The sequence below is a fragment of the Castanea sativa genome, chromosome 12, assembly GCF_040712315.1.
Source record: "Castanea sativa cultivar Marrone di Chiusa Pesio chromosome 12, ASM4071231v1".
NCBI lineage: Eukaryota > Viridiplantae > Streptophyta > Magnoliopsida > Fagales > Fagaceae > Castanea > Castanea sativa.
In genome coordinates, this window is record NC_134024.1 from 39456978 (window position 1) to 39479225 (window position 22248).

Sequence of the window (22248 nt, forward strand, 5' to 3'; positions counted from 1 at the left end):
TTGTAGGTTCGTATCAAACTCAAGCCAAGCTTAAACATTCTACTTTTGTTGTCGAGTCGAGCTTGAACATTCACTACTCGACAAAGCTCGGCTCGTTTACAGCCCTAACTATAACAACCCAATCTAGATTCACAAACCACAATCAAGGACGGCTGAATATAGTTTGAAGCATAAGGTGATAAATTTAAGTAGAGATTTTATATTTAAATTTTAAATTTATTTAATACTATATAAACCAAGGTTAATTTGATATATTAGACACATAATTGGATGAATTAATACAAACCAAACTTTTTTATAAAAAAAATACTAACCAAACTAAGGTTAATTTCATATAGAGAATGAAATAATATGGGTCAAGCATAATTTTTTTTTTTTAAAGATGAAATTTTATTATTTTGTTAAGATTAAATTGCAAATTATACCCTTAAATTTTGGGATAATTTTAATTATTTCCTTCAAAATTCAAAATTTTGATATGCTCCCCTTATGTTATTAACGTTTTGATTGGGAGTCAATCCTTCCATGTCAATGTTAATGTGTCTATTAAGTGTTAATTAAGGCTATTGAATGTGCTAGTTGGCTCAATAAAATCATGCCAAATAAATTTAATTATTCCATGTAATTAAATAAATTTAAAAACTTTTAAAGATTAAAATAAATCCTAAAACCTAATAAATTAAATTAAATTAATTTATATTATATTCAACATTTTCTCAAATCAACAGGGATGATTGCACCCCTACATGGTCTTCCTCAAAAAATATTTTCCACATTCCATTATCAATCTACCAAATTGTTCTTAAAATTGGAACCCAAAAATAGAAATTGAAAACTTATACAAAGAATTAGATCAATAGTTAGAAAAAAAATGAACATAACAAAGTTTCACCAATCAATTCCCCTCTCAAACCTTTTTCCAAATCAATCTTTATACAAAGCCTTCACCAAAATCCTATATTTAAAACCCTAACACCAACCCACTCCTGTACAAATAATAATAATAATAATAATAATAATAATAATAATAATAATAATAATAATAATAATAATAATAATTGCAGGGACTGAATTTGGCTCCGTGGCCCAAACGATTGAAGGACCCAGGCACAAATAGCCTCACACAATGAATTTGTAAAGAATGGGCTGTAAGACTGGACTTCTAGGAGTTAGATAACATTCACTATGAGCCCAAAATAACAATGAAATAAGGAAAAACAGAAGGCAACCACAATACTATAACAGAGAATTCTCCTCGGCCAAGTCCGAAAAGATGGGTTCTTGAATATATTGCTATTAGGCCTGTTTACAGTTTCAATTCTTTAAGCTACAGTGTTTTTTCCTGCTATTTTTTCGGTCCCCCTTCCCCCCGGGAGGGGGGCATTCTATCTTATATAGACCCCTTTAGATGATCCTGGCCTTCCCTTTGTTGATCATGTAGATCACTAATCAAGTGCTAGTCCCATAAGGCACCTTCCCTGAATAAGGCTATAAACGAGATGAGCTTTATCGAGTAGTGCATGTTCAAACTTGGTTCGTCAAGAAAAATAAAAAACTTGAGTTTGACTTGAGCTTGTGACAAGCCTAAAAATAGTGTTTGAGCTTGAGCTCGTGGGAAAGCCAAAAAGCTTGAGTTTGGCTTGGATTGACTTGATTAATTAGTCAAGCCAAACTTAAGCTTAATATCAAGCTCAAACTTGAGCTCAGGTCAAGTTTTTGAGCTTGAGATCTAAAAAAATCACATTATTAAATGCTTAAATCTCTAAAATTAAGAAAAAATAAAAAGAAAATAGTATACTCATTTTATCATGCATTTAGTCTTACTTATGATTAGCTATTATTCAAATTAATAATTTACATAATTAAATTCATTTATTCATCATTCCTTGTCCACAGCTTCAGCAATTGTTCAAAATACAATTTTTACATTCACGTTAGATGATGAAGGACTAGAATAATACCTTTTTGTAACTATTATGAATGAGAAAATACTAATATGTTTAATAACTTTACTTTAAATGATTAATAGGGAAGGATCATATGTGGCCTACTTAATTATTTATTTATTTTTAAATCTAACTATAGTCTAAAGTGTTTCTTGATCAGTTCAAAGGAAAAAAAATTAAGGTAATATAGGTAGTGGTCTCATGTTGGCCAAGTTATTAATTAAAATATGAGCAATGAGTATATTTAGCTAACACATATAAACTTATAAATGAGTCTATCCTTGAATTGTTGTGTATCAAACTTAATAGCTCACGAGCTTGTTCATGAACAATTTTTTTTTTTTTTTTGCTTGAGCTCAGCTTGTTTATTAAATGAGTCTAAAACTAAAGCTCAAGCTTGGCTTATTTATAAACAAATAAACATGAACAAGCTTTTTATCGAGCCGAACCCGAGTTGTTCATGATCGGCTTGATTCATTTACAGCCCTCTGAACCCTTGTGAGATGCGACAACCAAGGCAACACTATTCAAGAGTCTTCTTCACATAAATGAGACCAAGAGGTTTGGTGGGATGCATTAAATGTGGTGGTAGTCACCAGCTCTTCAATCAAGTTAGTGCTGGTCCACTTCTGAAAGCTCTTTCCGTACTATAAGGCCTCCTTTTATAACATATTGATGGCATGATCATAGAATCCGAGGACGTAGACTCCTCGGCACAGTAACTTCCCTTCTCAGTCATGCTATGACACATGGCGTAATTACCTTATTCGAAATTCTAGTACCCACAATGATGATGATGTATTCAACTCACATTGATTTTTCATACCTAAACTTCATTCTACCAAAATTTTCATACAAACCACTGCTCCCCCTTGGTGCGGTGGTCACTCTACAAGTATAAATGCTTGTGAGGTGTGGGGGGTAAGGGTCAAGGTTCAAGTCTCCAAGAGAAAACTTCACACATATATACACTTAGATTAGGTTAGAGTATAAATTCTATCTTGTATAAAAAAAAATAAAAAAAAAATCATACGAATTTTCATAATCAACCCAAAATTTTTCATGCTTAACTCAATGCTAGGATTGCAGTTACAGCAACTGGATATGAGAGATTCAAAGCCGATGGTGATCTTTGCTTTCATCATCATCATCATCGTCATAGTCCTTATCCTCAACTGCCACGAATTGTTGATAGGAATTGTCTTCCCTATCAACCAAAGCCCTACAACCCAACCACCAAAAAACTCATAAAGCACCATCACCCAACCTCCACACACTGCCATATGCGAGGGCCTCACCAAGCTAAGGCTTGGTCAACTATGGGTAATTTACATTTTTTTAAAAAGGTTTACTTTATCTTACATAAGGTGATTCAAGATAAAATAAAGTTGTAATCTAATTTTCAATTTGATTTTTGTGTTAAAAAATAGATATTGTTTGATTAATGTGTTGCCGTATGAGAGACTAGGTAGCTAATGTTGACGAATTATCATATATGATTTTGGTTTACATAAATTTAATCAGCAAGCCATTAGGGAAAGTTAATCTCCATTGACAATTCAACACATTTATAAATTTGTTTTCAAACAATTTAGGATCTCCATTAGGTTGAGTTTCTATTGGCCTAATATTTTGGAGGCCTTTTTGGATGTGAAAAAAAAAATTGTGCACAACCCTTTGTAGCTCTTTAACAACTTATTATCAAAAATTTTCGAGTATTTTATGATAGGTGTGATACCTTTTTTTTTAAAGGGGTAAGACCTTTTTGGAATATGGGCCTTAGGTCTCAAGACCCTCAACCAAATTACATAGATGAAATGTATATTGAGGAAAAAAAAAATACTAGGGACAATTTTATGTTTATATTTTTTTATGAACAATTTCACATATATATGAGTTGACTATTAAGGGCAAAACTTAGATACAGTATTTAAGTGCAATTTCATATGTTCTCAAAATGATTCTGCGATGTGAATTTTTTTTCATGTGATGAAAGTGTATTTATTAATTAAGTAGCCGCATAGCTGAATCTTAAAAGATAAACCTGAGTAATAGCACCTAAAATACTATACTTAAGTTTTATCTGACTATTAATATCACATTTTATTATTATGTACCAACTATAACAAACATGCTAATATTTATGAAAACTTGTATATATTTTGACTTATTAATTATGGATATTTTAAAAAAATTCCTCAAAAAAATTTATTTAAAAACAAAAGAAAAAAGAAGAATGCCCATGCGCAACTTGGGGTGATAATGCAACGAGCGAACGGTCCCTCAACGAGTCAGCCGTAAGTTCAAACAAGTCCTTTCCCTTCTTTTGGACTGGCATTGCTGCCTTTTCTGTTCCATTGGCTGTACAGAGTGACACAAAGTGAGTTTTGGTGTAAATTCTGACAGCGTGATAGGCCCAAGAGAGAGGGGGTAGACACAATATAGAGAGAGACATCAGAGGATCGTTTTGCAGCAAGAAACATACTACTTATAACTACATACTTTTACTGATACAGTACTGTAACATTCACACCCATCCTTTCCAGACATATACCATTCGAACCTACTCTACCCTATAGCTTCACTAACCCACTCCCACTCTACTCTATTCTCTGTAATTTATATCCTCTGAAATGTGAGGTCCACATCATCAAAAACGGTCCCTGCTGGCTGGTGTTTCAGGGTGGACCACCCGCTTCTTCTGGTGTTGGCAATGGCATCACGAAAAGATCCACCAATAGTTATCCACCACTGAATTAGTGAAATAGTTCATCTCAGACCCAGAAATGAGAGAAAAGATTTTATTCCAACTCTATCATTCCATTGATCAACAGGGCACTGATGAGTGTAGTCAAAATTAATTAGTTGGACAAGATTTAGACCATGTTTCTTAGATGCACATATTTCTTACTTTATAAAAAAAATTAAAGTTATAATTTACAACTATGTTTTATGTTAACTTTATTCTATGACAAAATGTGTTGTATTTGCTTTAATTTGTTCCTTATATTTTGTGAGATTTTATTGTATTGAGTTTAGTATTAAGTTGGTAAAGACTCAAATTTAATTGAAGATCAATGCATTTCACGACTAGCTCGCGAGAAGTTCGCGAGAAGGGTTCCTACGAAAAAGCCACGTGAGAAACACATGCTGGAAGCTGAAGAATTGTGCCAGCCTGGAGGATTTCGCAGGTATCTCGAGGGAAGGTCAGGCATTCCCGTGAAATACCCGCGAAACTCTTTGCCTAGAGGTTTTTTAAGTGTAACTTTCTTACCCTTCACCCATACTATATATACCTTCATTACCCACAAAAGTATGAGAGGTCATTCAGAGAGAAAAAACCCTAGATAGGTTTTCAACAACACACGCACCCATCTTTTAGAGAGAGAGAACTACTAATCCTTAGTGAAAAATCATCCTAACTTCTTCTCATTCCCTCTCCCATTGTCATACCTTGAGAGGAAATTTGTATTCAAACACAACTCACACTTATTCAAAGTGTAAAGAGTGTTTTGGAGCTTGGAAAGTTTTGGGGATTTGCTAAAAAAAGCCGGTATGGCTTGGCAAATGCAATCGGATGTATTGTGAGATTCGAAAAACTAGAAAAGATATAACTCCGTGAAGTTTGTTGGTAGCAGGAGCTTGGAGGGCTCAAGTACATTGGGTAAACTAGACTTGGAAAGTCTTTTGTTATTCGTGTACTCCAACTTTTTTCTCTAGTAGATCAACTACCGCTTGGAGGGCGACGGAGAGGTTTTTTACCGAATTTTTCGGTTTCCTCTTCGATAACACATCGGTGTGTTATCTTGTGTTTGCATCATTCTTCCCTTACTCTTGTACTTTACTTTTTTTGTTTGTGTTATTATTTTTGCACTAGAATAGTATCGATTGTTTGCGCTTCATTTATTCTTATTTCCGCATTTAGTTTAAGTTAGAGTCAAATCAATCTAGCCGTAATTTTATTAATTTGGGGGTCTAAACAGCTATTGTGCTTTAAACACAAATCCGAGCTTTCCAAAAAAAAAATCATATATTTCTTAGATGGCCACATGTGGATCCAGCAGTACCCTATCCAATGCATGGGTACACTCAATGGAACTTTCAGTCAACTAGTTTGATAAAAAATTAGAATTTATTATTTATTAATTTTACTTTGCAAATTAAATATAAAAAATTAAATTAGAAATAACTCTAAATGGATTCTAGTTTGGTCAATTGGTACAATTTTTGTCCTTAAATAAGGAGAATAAGGAAAAAGAGCACTGGTAGCCTTTTAGCTCAAATGGTTAGCACTTTTTGGTGTTTTTGACGTAGGCAATTAAGATTCAAATCCACACTTTCCCACCTATTGAACTGCAAAAGAAATAATAATAATAATAAGGGAGAAGAGCAATAATCATGGAAGTAACACTATAAATAACCAGTGTTTGACTTTCTACTTACTTATTATTAACACAAGCTTTTGAAAGCCTTTTTTTTTTAGATTTAGGTTAAAATTTACAAGGTTTCTCATATGAAACCTTCCATATTTACTTCCTCCATTAGAATATTTTCACACCATACTTTCTTTAAACAATGGGTTTGGCTTGACTTTAGTACTTTTTTTAACTAGAATCTCCTTTTATTTTAATGAGAAACTACCACATCACCTATTAACTAAATAAAATGTGGATATTAAAACTCACTACTACTTGTTATTATGTATTTAAAATAAAAAGAAACCTCCAGATAAAAAAAAAATAGAAGTAAGCTAAATCCTTAAATAATTGCATGTACAAATAAAATCTTAATAATTACCTATTCATAACTATCATAATCATCAAATTCTATGTGGGGGGTGGGAATACAACATACAGAAGGTTGTACTTTATCTTTATTTGCATGAGCTATTGACTAGTGTGTGTGTTTTAAAGTGAATTCTTTTAGTCTCTAATGCATCTAAAGAAATAGTGTCAGTCACTTTAAACTTTTTGGACTAAATTCATTTATAGACTAAAGTATTTTAGATCAATTGTGTACTTCATCTAAATTTTATGACGAAAATCAGTTTGATATGAAACGATTTTTTCGCAAGTTAGTTTTTAATGTAAATGGGTTTAACAAGTCAACACAATTTAACATGATTAATAAAGGGATCAACTTCATGTTAACATGCTTAACTTGCAATTAACCGAAAATGGCCCAATTTATATAAACAAATGTTATTTTTTTATATAACAAAAATTTGGATTCTAAATCTAGTAGAGTAATTCTAAAATCCTTAACCCTTATACTAAAAAATAAAATAAAAATCTCTTTTCATTTTATTTTTCTTAGACTATGTTTAAAGGGATGGCAATTTAAGCCCAAACCCGCACCCGCGAGTACCTGCCTCACCCACCCTTAATGGATGGATAAAGGCGAGGATGGGGGTTAACATTTTCCCCTGCACCCGCTATGTTTATATTTAAATAATTAAAAAAGATTTTTATAGGCTTTTTATAAGACATACATGCGTGTTTTTAGCCTTCTAACTTTAAATTTATAATTTTTTATGTAGGGTCTTGGGCTTCGGCCGAGAGCGTGGGGCTTTGGCCGAGATCGTGAATAGTTCGAGTTCGAGTCTGAGGAGGAATATCTCCTCGGATAAGCTAAATGCAGATCGGGTATAGATCCTAATAATCAAAGTGACATTCCAGGAGGTTCTAATGATAGGGACGAGCATTATGAACGTACAAGAGGGATAAGGACTCAAAAATATCTAAGGGAAAGTTGCTACACTGTATTGAATGCCCTACAGCTAACTTTCTGACCGCATTTATGTGGAAAAGACCCCTGAACAGTGCTACCTTAGCAACCACAACTGATAAAAGGCCAGAAAGGGTGTCTGATGGGACAAGCACTCGAGTAGTGGCTCAAAAGATCAACAAGTGTAGGATTAAGATCATCCAAAAGGAGCTATATAATGGAAGAGGCCCTTCATGAAAAGAGGATGGAAAAAGAAGAAGAGAAAGCACTGTAGCAATTTCAACAAATCCTGTAACCATTGTCATCCAATATATACTAGAATAGAGCTCCTCGGACTGTGCCGAAGACAAACTTTCTCGCATAAACTGGGTTCAATTTTTGTTGACTCATCATCCAAAACCATATTAACTGTTATTCATGCACTAAAACCTAGCACTTTGACCCACTCTTTACAAATTTATTGTACTGGGTTCACTGGGCCAAGATCCCTTACCTTTTGGGCTTGGTCTGAAAATCGTGTCCCTACATTTTATATTGTATTATTAAATTTATTCTTTTATATTTTAATATTTATGTTATTTATATTTTTTTAATCGTTGTATTGTTGTGTTTCAATTGTTTTTGTATTTCTTTTTACTTGAATTGTTGTATTGTTACGCTTTGAGAAGATTTTGTAATGTTAGAACATGTTTTTTTTTAATATTTTATGAGTTTTAATTTAATGTGTTCAAAATAGACTTTTAATAAATTATATATATTTATTTATTTATTTATAATTTGGATATAGCGGGTTGGGTACCTGCAGGTGCTAGAACAGGGCGGGAAAAAAAGACTTGCCCCAAAGCGGAAGTGGAGCGAGAGTGGGGAATAGGAAACTCACCCCATACCCGCCCCGTTGCCATTCCTTTTATATTTTCAATAGGTTGATATGAGTTGTGTCATGGCAACCTGCTTAAAAAACATGTTGTGTTACGATTAAAAGGTTTTGACGCAATTATTAATTGGACAAATTTAAAGTCGAGCTATGTATTGGAATTTGGAATACTTACCTCAACATGACGTGAAAATGAATTGCCACGTGACTAACAGTTCTTGATATTCTATTTTAGCGTGAGGATATAGCGGTTTCTTAGGTGCATTTTTTACAAATTAACCTAAAGAATCAAAACTAAGTTTTCTTTGTATTCAAAGAACCCAAAAAAAAAAAAAAAAACTAAAGTTTTCTTTGTATTGTCGATGATAATTCATAAAAATGGTTGAAGTTTTTTATTTTTATTTTTTACATTTATTGAACTAAATTTTGGAGTGTGTATAATTGCTTTTATTTTTATTTTTTTGAATTTGGATGTATTTTTTTCAATTCATTTTAAATTTATTTATACTTTTAATTAAATTAAAATTAATTATGAATATTGTGGGGAGTGGAAGAATCCCCCTCCAGTCTTTAGCCCAATAATGGATTAGGCTGCGAGAACAAATTGGGCCAAACTTGTTTGCATGAGTGGAGTCCAAGAAAGAAACAGGCCGTAAGAAAAAGGAAGTTAAACGAGCCCTCATACCCGAAAAAGGGCAACACCACGAGAAAAAGGTTCTCGTGGAGAAGGTGAGAGACAAACTTTATTAGAAGCAAAGTGCATGGACGACGCACATGTAGCTTCTAGATGGTACTCATGACCGCAGGAAACTTCCAGAACATGCAAGAGGGTTGAAGATTTTTACTTCTACATCAATTTGGGAGCCCTTACCTAACCTCTGCCGCATTAAATACATCTAAGACAATTTGAACAGAGAAAATACCCCCTAGGAGACATAGCTCAGGGATAAGGGAGGGAAGGAAAACAATAAAGTAAGGAAAAATATCCCTGAGTGCTTAGCTAGCACCAGGACAACTGTAGGGATATGATTGAAAAGTGTGCCTATAAATAAGAAAAGAGAAATAGAAGGAAGGGAGGATTTGGAAGGGTGGGCATAAAAGAAGTGAGACAACCTAGGAGAAGGGGAGAGTGCATAGCACCACGGGGACAAGTGAGGGATAAGGAAGTTATACAGGTCATACCATTGTAATATGTATTTTGTTAATGAAACCAAATTGTTTGAGCTTCCTATTGTAGAGTGATTATTCCCAGTCTTTCAACTATAAATAGATTGTGTAAGACTTACCAACTATAATTCGTGGAGGTCCACGGGGGACTAATTTTTGTCCACCCACAAATATTTATATGTAGAAGTAAGGTTTTAGGGATAACTTTGTGTAGTCTCTAAACTGTAACATCTAGTACATTTAGAAATGTCATTGTCTAGGAATAAAATGATATTGTAACGCTAAAGGATTAGGGCAATAAAACTATAAAAAGAGAATGCAAGCAAATATACGTGAAAAACCCTAAGAAAATGGGAGGAAAAACCACGGTGGAGTAAGGACTAAAATTCTTACTCCGGAGAAGATTTATTTGATGAATATTATGAAGAATACAGGGTATTACTTCTTCTCTCTAAAACACTATTGCTATTATTTCTTAGCACTTTTCCCTTTTTCCCTGTTTACCTGGTATTATCAACTTCCCTTTCTTTTACGGTATAAGGCAACTGAATTCATTTCAAAAAAAAAAAAAGGGCAACTAGATTAAAAAAAGGAAAGAAAAGGGCAACTGGATTACATGCAGATGTCATCACCTCATTGCAACATGAATGTGCAAAGGCTGGTCCAACCATGCACTTATACCACTGCTGCTGCTGCAGAGAGAAAGAGAGTTGGGCAAGGTTGTGCTCTGCATATGTAAAGAACATTAACAACGGGAAATGTAAAAAAGTGTCTATTTTTCATCCTTATACACCATTTTATCTTCTTTTTTTTTTGGTAAACTGGAATTTGCATTAACAAAAACTAAAGGCAAACAGCAAGATCAGGGATAGCCTTGTTACAAAACACACCCTCCTTGTCCGCACTAATAAAATCTAGAAGATTTACAAGTGGATCTTGGTACACACTAAAACAACAATCTTGAAGCGCCCCTTTCCTAGCTAAGAAATCAGCACAAAAATTTGTCTCACGATAGCAATGCCCAATCCAAACTTGGCCAAGTTGGGATATCAGCTGCCTACAGTCATCAACAATAGGCAAAACAACTGGGTTAGAATAAGAAGGATTGCTAATAACATCAACAACAGCTTTCGCATCTATTTGAATATCAACAGCTTGAAAATGCATGTTATGACATAGGGTAAGGCCGTCGCGGAGAGCCTAAAGCTCAGCTATAAAGCTTGTGGTGACCCCGATGCTTCTAGAGAAACCTCCAAGCCAATCTCCACTATCATTCCAAATAATGCCACCGCAACCAGCTTTACCTGGATTTCGTAAGGCTGATCCGTCTATGTTTAAGCGAACCCAACCAAGTGAAGGCTTCTCCCATCTGATCCGAATAATCCTTCTACTACCCGAAATTTTAGAATTCAACACACAATGCCAAAACTCAAGCACCTAGAACATGGCTTCACCCTGACCTCAACCCCAACGACAATACAACATTTTTTAAAGTTTTATTTAAAAAAGTGATTTATTTTTACAATTAATTTGTGACATGCCATTTTCGTGAATGGTCAAAATTTATGATTTTCTGATAGTGCATGGTTCAAAAATACAAATTTGAAAGCAAAGAGTATGTTTGCATTTGACCCAAACCTAATGGATCATGTTACAAATGGACTTTTAAAAAAAATGAAGAGCCAACAAAATCAACTAATTTTTACCGATGAAAATTTTGGTGATTTTTTTACGTGCCACTAACAAGGTTCTTTTAAAAATGGAAAATAGTACACTAAAAGTAAAACCATATGTTATTTCCCAGATTTTTCTACACTATACACTTTTATTTCCCAAGTGTGATAAGTACTTGAAAGTATATGATTTATCTAGCAAGTTTATTAATCAATAATGCTACTAATTAGATTTTCTCTTTTTTTTTTTTTTTAATTATTGTAGTAATCGGCTCACAGTGATAAATAAAAATAATAATAATTATAAGTGATACGGTGATACCTATAAGTGTGAGTTGCAACTTGTAACCCACAATTTTCACCAAAGGAATAGAGACCAAATAGCCGAACTTTTTTTAATTAAAAAAAAAAAAAAAAAAACCCAACTCCAAAAGGCCCAAAGAAAGAAGCCCATTTTATTCATTATTATCACATTCAAAACAATCAATAAAAATTCGACCCGTTTCTAAAACCCGCAAGCAAAGCACACACCTATCAGTATCAGGGTTTTAGGTGGGAACTTGGGAATCAGGAATTGACGGTCCAGATTGACCCTCCAACACCATACCCAAATATTAGGTCATTGATCAACAACACCAGTGTACAAAGACAGAGAGAAAGAGAGAGAGCACCGAGATACAAATTAAAGTTCCACCGGAGAGCTCCTCTTGTTATTTTTAATCATGGGTACGCTTTTTTTTTTTTTTCTTCAACTACTTTTTCCAAAAAAAAAAAATCTGTTTGGATGCTGAGAAAATCTAACACAAAACAATAGAAAATGAGATATTAAAAACCCATTTGGTATATGATGTTTTTGTCCTTTTCAACCAAAAAAAAAAAAAAACTGTTTGGATGCTGAGAAAATCTCGGGCAAAAGGAAGGAAAATGAGATACTGAAAACCCATTTGGTATATGCTGTTTCATTTTCAAATAACTAAATAAAAAAGTGCACTTTAGTTAAATACTTGGAAGTTTTTATACATTAGTATATTTCCGCATTTTCCCAGTAACCAAATAGAGTGTTAAGAGTATTAATGTTAGTTTCGTAGACTTTATTTAATTCTGATATTAGTAGGTTTTGGTGATGTTAGGAACATACAAGTACTTGTCAGGGATAATGAGGAACAAGCAGTTAGATATGGTGAGGCTTTTGGCAGAAATGAAGTGTTGGAATTACACACAAAACCGTTCCATTCTTCATGCCTTGCGGCCTTTGCAGACCCATGAGGCTCCTCGGCTGGGCAATGAGGCAAATCAGGTGACCCATTTGCAAATTGATTAGTGTTGGGAATTTTTTTTTTTTTTAATGTACTTTTTTGAATTGCTTGTTAATTCTTGGGTTGATTTGCATTTTGGTTAGTGTAGTTTTTTTCTTTGATTGATCCAATATAATCTGAACCTATGACCTCCGCTCCTTGATGATTGTTCTTTATTGTTAGGCCAATACGCCAATTGGTTTTTAGTGTAGGCAGGATTTGAACCCAGGTCCATTATTTGATGACAAGAGACTTCACTAGATAAGATACGTTAGACCCATTGTCATAGCATATTATTTTGGTCAATGTTAAATTTATATGATTTTTTTTTTTGGACCAGGAAAGGTTGTCATCCATTATACAATGATTGGTGGGGTGCATTTGATGGAAAAAATTTGTTTGGGTTGGTTAAAATTAGCTGGGGGGTCAGGTATTAGAGTTATGTTGTAATGCGTTAAATTTGAATAAATGAAAAGATCTAGAAATTGTTTGAATGGTGTAAAATTCGAAGTACATGAACAATCAGAACTAGAAATATAAGGCGTTCCAATGTTTTATATCCAACTTTGTTAGGATTGAGCCTAGGGAATAGGAATGCTTAAAAAGTAATAAGTAGTTAAGTACAAAATCCCATCATCTTTAGGTGAAGCAATTAGAGTGCATAAAATCTGTGCGTTTTGTGGAAGCTCCGGGTTATAAAAGGAGGATTTTTTCCCCATTTCCATTGAAATAACCAATCAAAAGGGCCATTGATCAGTGATACTCTATTTTTACAGTATGCTATACAAAACAAATCTTATGTCAGTCTAAAAAAATTGTTTGTCCCAATGTAGTTAAAGGTGAAAGGCAACTTACGGTGCAAGTCCTTGTTTGCCCATGTGAGGTGCCAAAACAGCACTTGCCCTAGTAGCAAGGAGCTGGATTCTAGGGCAAACCATATTTATCTAATACTTTTTAGGCACGGTGTGAATTTTGCAAACTAATAGGATGCTCTCTTCTTAATCTATAAGAATGAACTTTACAACAAGCTTATGTTAAAAATAAATAAATAAATAAAGAATAACTATCAAAGCTAAGGATTATATGATTGAACTTCAAAAAAAAAAGTGTATTTCTTAATTGATGAGGAAAGAAAAGGAACAGAAAGAGACACCCACTAACTCTAATCAAAGTAAAAAAAAAAAATCCTTTTTTCAAACTACAAAACTGCCCGTTTCTTTTTTATTATCTAAATTTCATTAGGCTCTCGCCTCAAGCGCCTTACAATTTGCTTGAGGCGTTTGGGTGCTTGTCTGCGCTTTAAATGCCAGCGTCTTATTAAAGGCATCTTACCTCAGGGTTTTAGAGGCATCTTAGGCGTGCCTTGCCTCACTCGGGTGCCCAACTTGTCTTTTGACTACACTGGTTGTCATTAAATTTTTTTTAAAAAAATAAACCTTTGATTGTTGGATATATTTAGCCAAACCATGCACTTGAATTTGATCATTACTAATGCATGAGAAAAGAAAACAGCCAACCCGAGTACATAGGAAATGTACTATGGGGGCACAAATCAGGAACCAAAATTACAATGATCAAGTAAAACAGTAAGGGAAGAACAAGAAAGATGACAAAAAACCACACTCCAATCAAGGAGAGTGTGCAAGAAAAAAGACTTAATCTCTAATGTAGAAAAGTGTGTGCATGAGAAATTATAATATGTAAATCACTAGACAATAACATATAGTTTTATGTTTAAATTTTTCTATGAGTGGATGATTGATTTTCTGTCCTTTGATAATATAATTCAGACTTATCCGTTGAAATTTTTGAAACTTCAAAAGGATTATGTAGGATTTGGACCTTTGATCTTTGTGGATTTCTAAAATGCTCTAGTCCTTTAAGCTAACTGGCTAAATAAATCACTATTTTGATTCTAAACTTTATTTTATTGTATATTGCAAAATTTTCACTTGAGAATAATTTTACCTTGCACTTCAAACACTGCACTTTACATCTATCTAGCACACACTTTTCTTCGTGGCTATGCTTCACAAGTCCTTTGCACTCAATCTTTCAACAATGCATGTTATATCATATGTATCCTAAGATATATGATGATATGTTCTGTCTCTCTCTCTCTCTCTCCAACCACTGTTATGTGAATTAATAAATATTAAGGAGATTAAATAGCTGAGGTTAACAGCACCTTAACCTCATACTCAACAATAAAGGACCTTGTGTTTAGAAGGCATGAGACTAAATTTCCTTAAGAAAAGATTATGAGTGACAAAATTAAGAATACATAGCTGGTGAAATAGGGAGAGGGAGAGAGGGCTGAAGAAGGAATCAAAAATCAAGGTTATGAGTGCCTAGATTTCTCTTCAATCTTCTTCTGGAAATTTAGTTGAACATATCCTTCACTTGGCTATTCCGTCACATTGAAAAAGATATGCCAATAAATTAACAATTGAAACCTTTTTGTGATTGTTTGTTGGCATGTATGGCTGGAAGAAAGTTCCTTTGGATTCTCTCAGCTTAAGGCCTAATGTACATGGTTGACAAAATATATCCTTAGTAATGTTTCAAATCCAGTAAGTTTGTTAGTCAAGCCTTATGTATCTTTATTCGGCACTTAGTTCCTATGTGATGATGATGCAGTTGCTCCTTATATTGAAGTCAGGTAGTGCTGGACGATCAACTTTTCAAGCAAACCGCATGACTAAGGTGTGGTAATTAGTTCCTTACATTTATTCGTTCTTAGCATATGATTGCAGTCTAATTTCTCTTCTTTTTTTCATTATGCAGGATGTACTTGGAGTTAATGGTTAGTTTCATATTATTTATCTTCATATTTGAGCTTAACATACAATTATTACAAGGTTATCAAAAAACATACAATTATTACAATGATCTTGCAAGAAGATGCTTTTTTTTTCCCCCAAAAATAGTTCATTTCTGCCTTCTGGTTGTTGGTATTACTGTGTCCGTGTTTGAACATGAGTTCTGTGGTATCATCCTAACTGCAATATGTTCTCTATGCATTAGTCTACTACAGTTCCATTTTATGACTGAAATATTTCCTCTACCAATCTGTACAAGCCATCTTTTGGTTTAAGGCAGTATTAATTATCATCAATTGCTTTTTTGCTTGTCAGTGTTGTTCTGCACCAGTCTAATCCTCCACATCATCAACATCTGCCTATCTCAAAAAATTGGACAATGGACACCTTTTTCTATTCCCTGGATCATAATATAACTAATTCAAGGGCCTGGGTGTGCACAAGTGGGGGTTTGGGGTTGGGTGTGGAGGAGGATTTCAGCCACATTAAAATTTCCTCTGGGAGGTCCTTTTTCCAAAAACTGCTCAACAACAGTCAGACAAGGGAGAAATGTTGAGGTGAACGGCGTACTGGAAAATTTTTGTTAGAGCCAGATGAAAGTGTTGGTTCAAGCTGGGGTTTTTTTTTAGGTGGTCACAAGAAATTGAGGACACACTACGTTTTTATGTAGCTGCAGAAATCATGAACCCAGCAATAATAATCCACAATACAAATAATCCATACCTCCTTCATTAACAAAAGTAATTTCCTGTGCTTCCTCTTTTGGAGCACCACAATTCCTGCCCTAGCTCTTTTTGAGGTTGCTGGTGGAGACAAAATTGTATGTAGTATAGAAACTAGTGTTTTTGGTAGGAGTGCTTCTGCTGTGGGGTTAGTTTCCATACCTTTTTATGGCATCTAATGTTGACAGCTCTCCAAGACAGATGTTCAAACTGATTTGTGGGGAAATTTAAGGAGGGAGAATGAGTCTTCTTTTTTTTTTTTTTGATAGGTGAGTCTGGTTTTGTAAATTTGTTATTTTATTTTCATATTTTTTTATATGTTAATGTTTTGCAGGAATCCCGGTTCTATATAGACGGTTTTCTACTAGAGATTGTATTCCCCAGTTAGCATTTCAACTCAAAGAAAAGTATGGGGCAAACACCATGATTCCATTCTCCACTAGATCCATTTCATCAAAAGCTTCAGAGCGACCAAGACAAAATAAATCAGAGAAGCAAAAGGGTCAAAGCGGATCAGAGGTTTGACTCTGAATTATGTTCTTCCGATATATGCTTCTAATTCAAGTTTCATTATCTTGATTGAGCCTTTACTTCCTTGACAGACTAAAAAAGACATATCAACGGTTGAGGATGTCTTTGATGCTCCTACATATAATATCCCAGAGAAGCCCGTGACATTTGTAGAGGGGGCTTCCTACACTGCTATCATTATTGCAGGGCTTGGAATTGCAGCTGCTGCTGGATATGCTGTTTTTAAAGAGCTTATCTTTCAACCAAAAGAGTAAAGAGATAAATTTCTAGTTAAAATTATGTCATATGGTTAATTAGTCTCTTTATGGGAAGTCTTCATTCATCATTTTTCACCTGGTTTGGAAACATTGCCTGTTACAGATACAAGGTTTTTAACAAGGCTCTGAAGAGGATTCAAGATGACAGCCAGGTTAGTGTAATTAGCTTTCTCTCAATTTCAGCTTTGATAATGATGAATGTATTTCTTTCTACTGGAGTCATGGTGTTATAGGGTTCACATGAAACATATATGCTTTTTGTTGGGTGGATTTGAAAAGGAAGCAATTGTTTGAAATGTTCTATTAGACTGTAATATTATAATACCATTTACGGGTGCTGACTGGTTGAGTCAGCTTAGGTTTGGTATTAACCCAGTCACTTAATCTGACTCCTTTGGGTGAAAATTTCTTACACCCGTTGCTGGCCAATAGATCAGTTGAAATCCTTTGATGCTTACCTTTCAACTTGTGGTCAGGGCTGAAGGGGAGTGGAGGGGACAGCTGGGTCAATCACAAAGATGACAAGTTTGTAGCTCATATTTGCCATGGACAATAGAGGCAGGGATGACGACATTATCTTTGTGCTGCATTGTGACTGGGGGCTACCGATTTTATCGGGGGTCAATGAAGTTGGATAATCTAAGTGGCGAGGGGGATGGGGTGAGACTGTCAGATCTTGGAGAAAGAAAGAAAGAGAGGGAGATAAAATAAATAAATGAATAAAGGAAGAAGAAAAGGAAAAGGGCGAAAAGGGAAGGGGAAAGAAGGGGGCGGGTGGGAAAGGGTTATAGGTTATCAGTTAGGTCAGGTTTATTGGGTGGAAATTTGACTTCTACCTGCTGCCTGCCTGGTTTTTCGAAAGCACTCATGAATGCTTGAATCAGGTTGGGTCAGGCATGTGAGTCAGGTTGATCAGGTTCATGAGCCAGCCCTAATGCCACTGGGTTCACAGCTCACCTACGAGTAAACCAACCCTCAAAGTGTGAATGTTAAGCTACAAAGCTTGAAGATTTGACGTGCATAAATTTCTTCTTTCTATAATATAATTTTTATTACTTATCAAAAAAAAAAAAAAAAAAAAGATTTGATGTGTATAAATACCTCGATTAAATTATTTACTCATTAAAAAAAACCCCTCAAACTATGAGTAGTTAGGCATTTTCTATACTTTCACTCTTAGGCCATGTAGTCTATATGTGTCACTGTTGCATACCAAATCATCAATTCTAGTGTTTTAAGTCAGAAATAAGCTGAATGCATATGATCCATCTAGTTTCTAGGCCATATTATTTATAAGGAAATAAAAATAAGAGTTATACCCCTATTTCTAATTAAGTCTTAGATTTTTTGTTTTGTCTACAGTTCTTTCCTTCTAAAAGATTTCAATTTCAAGCTCCACCCATTTCACACTAGTGTTGTTTATTAACCACATGTATTCCCACAAAACAATGTTGTATCTAAACTCTCTAGCCTTAACATTCTCAATCTTTATAAGTAATAACTTTATTGGAAGAAGAAAAAATTACAACACAGTCTGCATCCACAAGTAGTGAATGCAGAGACCATTAAGAACATCATCTAAACAAACAAGCATCTAAAATTGCAATCAAATCATTACAACAATGACTAAACCTAACAGCCAGCCATTCGTGCATTGTGCACAGCAAAATAGAGATAGACTTGAGATCCAGGCTCCAGCAGAGAACGTTCAATCCTCATTCTCTCTTTGAACTTTTGCTAGCTTCTAAAAACCAGTTGAGTTGCCTCCCAATCAAACCCCAAACCCGCTCACACCCATAACAAATGCCAACTCCCAAAACCACTAGAGTCACCGCCAGCTAATCTCCATGAAACAGATAGGCTCCTTAATTCGTGCTACCAAAAACCACACCCACACACACCCACGAGACCTAAAGCTACACTCAGACTAACTGGTGTCTAACACTGTCAGACCCATATCAATTCCAGCCAATTCTCATAAAAGCACCACTGACAAAACATCACCATAATCAATCAGTCCCAAAAAATGCTATTAAAGTCCTCACGCCGCCAACCTCTCCTTGCCACCAATCATCCAAGGTCTCCCCGACCACCAATTGCAACCCCCCACCCCACCCAAAAGTCGCAAAGCCACCTTATTGCTGCCTTCCCATACCCATACTCGTCTACCCAATCTAGCCAAAGCCAGGTGCCATTGTAAACTATCCACCTTCACGAACCCATTCGAACCTAAATTCACCATTCAGCTCCCCTTTCCAGTTTTGGCACCCATTCCCCAAACAATGATTGTCTACCTAATTTGGCCAAGAACAGAATCTAGACCAATCCATTTTGCCCAAACACACCCAAAAAAACGCCAAATTGAGCCTCCATTGTGAACCCATTCCTCAAACCCAAAACCATTGCTCGGCTCCCCATTTCAGCCATCAGCATCCATTTGCCTTGGGGGGGAGAAAGAGAGTCCAAAAAAAGAACACCACCATTGTGGGATGGATTTATGAAAAGGTCCATTTGCTTTTGTAAAATGTGGATGTTTTGATAGATAGGTTCAGTAATTGGCATCACCGTGAAATGGGCGGAGGCCTGACATTTGAAGTTTTTCTAAAGAATAGGATTTTATTTGATGAGATGGATAATTCGGGACTTAATTTGAAACAGGGGTATAACCCAGGTTTTTATTTATTTATTTATTTATTTAAGTACTTTTGTGCCATTTACAGATCATGATTTGCATATTATTTGAGTTCAAGGATGAATAGTTCTTAAGTGTTTTTGTGTTTGTGAACATTTTCATTGCAGTTTTGTGGTTGACGTGAGTTAGATTTGCTTCATATCAGGTCAGGGTGAGGATTGGATCCCCAATTACAGGCTATGGTCAGGAAAGTAGAAATCGTGCTGCTCGCCAACGTATTCCTCATAAGACATGGACTGATGAAGAAGGTGTAGAGCATGTGGAGGTAATTCCATGCTAGCCTGATAACTTGTGGTGTTATTTATAAGCAACTTCCACCAAGCATATGCATCACATTTTTATAATAATAAATTATTTTAAACTATTTCCATTTATTACATGCAACAACAATTTCCGTCAACCATGATGACACATTATGAAAGAAGCATGAATTTCATGAACTTCTACAGTTTGAATAATTTTAGCATGTTGAAGTTGTTATGATTCTAGATATTAGTTTGTTCCTGGGGAAAACCTGAATTGTAGATGACATTGGTGATCATCAACATCTGGCGTAGAATATTCATTTGTGCTAACACCTTACTAATTTGATGTAGATTAATTTTTATATCCGTGGGCCCCATGGAACTGGGAAAGTTTACTCTGAGATGTTCAAGGACCAAGTGGACAAGCAGTGGAAGTACACATATTTGATTGTTGAGATCAGGTCTCCAACCCCTTCACAATTGATTCTAGAGTCATATATGCCGGCTTATAACATGGACAAGAAGTAGTCAGATTGTAGCAAGGTTTCTTTCTGTACCAAGTAACATGGACCGCCCTTGTCTTGTTAATAGTTATCCTCCTCTTAATTTTTTTCTTTACTCTTTGGAAAGGGTTGAGTTTGAATTTTGAAGTCCAATTTTTATTTGCTACCGAGAGGAGTCATATAGGATGGGAACTAGACCACCTGCTAGGAAAATTTCATAAGATTCTCCCCAAAAAAAGAAGATTGATTGATTGATTGATTGGAATGGTTCATACCTTTTGTTGACTATGTATCAAGTTAGGTACGCTGATTGTTTCAGGCTTATGTGCATTTGACACTGACCTTTGGCAGACCTAGGTTGTATGAAGGGAAAGCTTGAATAAAATCAATTCCAAGCACATCTCTTTTACTCTGTCGACTCCTTTCTTTGATATTTCTGTATTGATATTTGTTTGAATTTACCATTTTGGGGAGGGGGCAATGGGTTCCTTTGTATATACATCTGGCGTGTCCAAGCATGCTCAAATCTTACCTTTTGTCGATACAGTGCTAGTTCTTTTCCACATGCTAGTTGAACTAGTCGGTTGATCAATATCCCTACTTTCTATGGCATTCTTTTGTCTGCAATGCACTCGTATGTTAAGATTGCTGAAATTTGATCCTAGGATTCTGGGTAATGCTTGTTCTTGCTTCCTGTGTCTTTTTATTTCATAATAAGAGTGCACAAGGGACCCAACTCAAGTACATGGGAACTATGCAAGAGCTATACCAGCAACTCTCATACCATTTGGAGCTTAATGCATCTCTCTCCTAATACATTACATAATAAGTCAAAGAACTGCATTCCAAACTATGTTCTAATCTCAACCAAAATGTCCTTTTAAGCAAGCTAAAAAATCAACTACATATCTTAGGCATGAGTGCATGACCCATTTAATCCCACACAAATAGACATGACCGACTTAAACAAGCGACCATAGCCCACAAATCTAACTAAATCACAATGAAGAAATGTGCATATATTTATGCACACACACACACACGTTTACAACATCACACAAAGTCTCGATCGCTATAAATATTGCATTTCCTCGTGGTTGGATTTATCCTAATGTGGTTTTGTAGTTTTGATAAGGAACGTCACTTGAGCTGGAACCTTCGGCTTCCGAATGTTCTTCATCATGATCTCCGCTTGGGGTTAAAGTTTTGTATAAAGTTTTAACGTCAATTATTCATTGCTAAACAATCTAATCCCTCCCTCTCCTATTCCACCTTTTTGTATATAGGGTGGCAGTGGCAAAAGAGGACTTGGGTGACATTGTGGGCATGAGATGAAGACCCAATTTGGGAAAATACCTTGGCTTTCTTCTGAAACAGCCCGGTTTAAGCAGCCATGATTTTAATTTTGTTATTGAAAGGGTTCAAGCCAAACTTGCAGGGTGGAAAGGGAATCTCCTTTCCTTTGCCTAAAGAGTCGTTCTTGCCCAATCCGTGCTGACCACCATCCCTTCTTATGTGATGCAAAGTGTCTCGCTTCCTTCTCGTATCCTTGATTCCTTGGATAGGGTGACTAGAAATTTCATCTGGGGGTCAACTCCGGATAAACGCAAGCTGCATATGATCAGCTGGAGTACGGTTGCAAAAGCCAAAAAGGAGGGTGGGCTCGGGTTGCAGGCTACTAAACTTAAGAATTTATCCTTGCTTGCCAAATTAAATTGGAGGTTCAAGATGGAAAAGGATAAGGATTGGGCGAAAGTTTTAGGCAGCAAGTATAGGAATCCCAATAGGCATGGC

At 35.3% G+C, this 22248-nt stretch overlaps 1 protein-coding gene across 2 annotated transcripts; it reads left to right on the forward strand.

Moving 5' to 3' along the window:
• The first annotated feature begins 11916 nt into the window (after positions 1-11916).
• LOC142619966 (putative mitochondrial import inner membrane translocase subunit TIM21) lies at positions 11917-20866 on the forward strand. 2 transcript variants are annotated; one of them, XM_075793381.1, is made up of 9 exons: positions 11917-12113; positions 12518-12684; positions 15341-15388; positions 15470-15488; positions 16561-16745; positions 16829-17007; positions 17118-17166; positions 19852-19971; positions 20303-20866. In XM_075793381.1, the coding sequence occupies exons 1-9, from the start codon at positions 12110-12112 to the stop codon at positions 20477-20479; spliced, it is 948 nt and encodes a 315-aa protein (XP_075649496.1). In that variant the 5' UTR covers positions 11917-12109; the 3' UTR covers positions 20480-20866. The 2 variants fall into 2 exon arrangements, with proteins under 2 accessions (XP_075649496.1, XP_075649495.1); XM_075793380.1 differs by having other exon boundaries at positions 11918-12113; positions 15323-15388.
• Positions 20867-22248: the final 1382 nt, after the last annotated feature.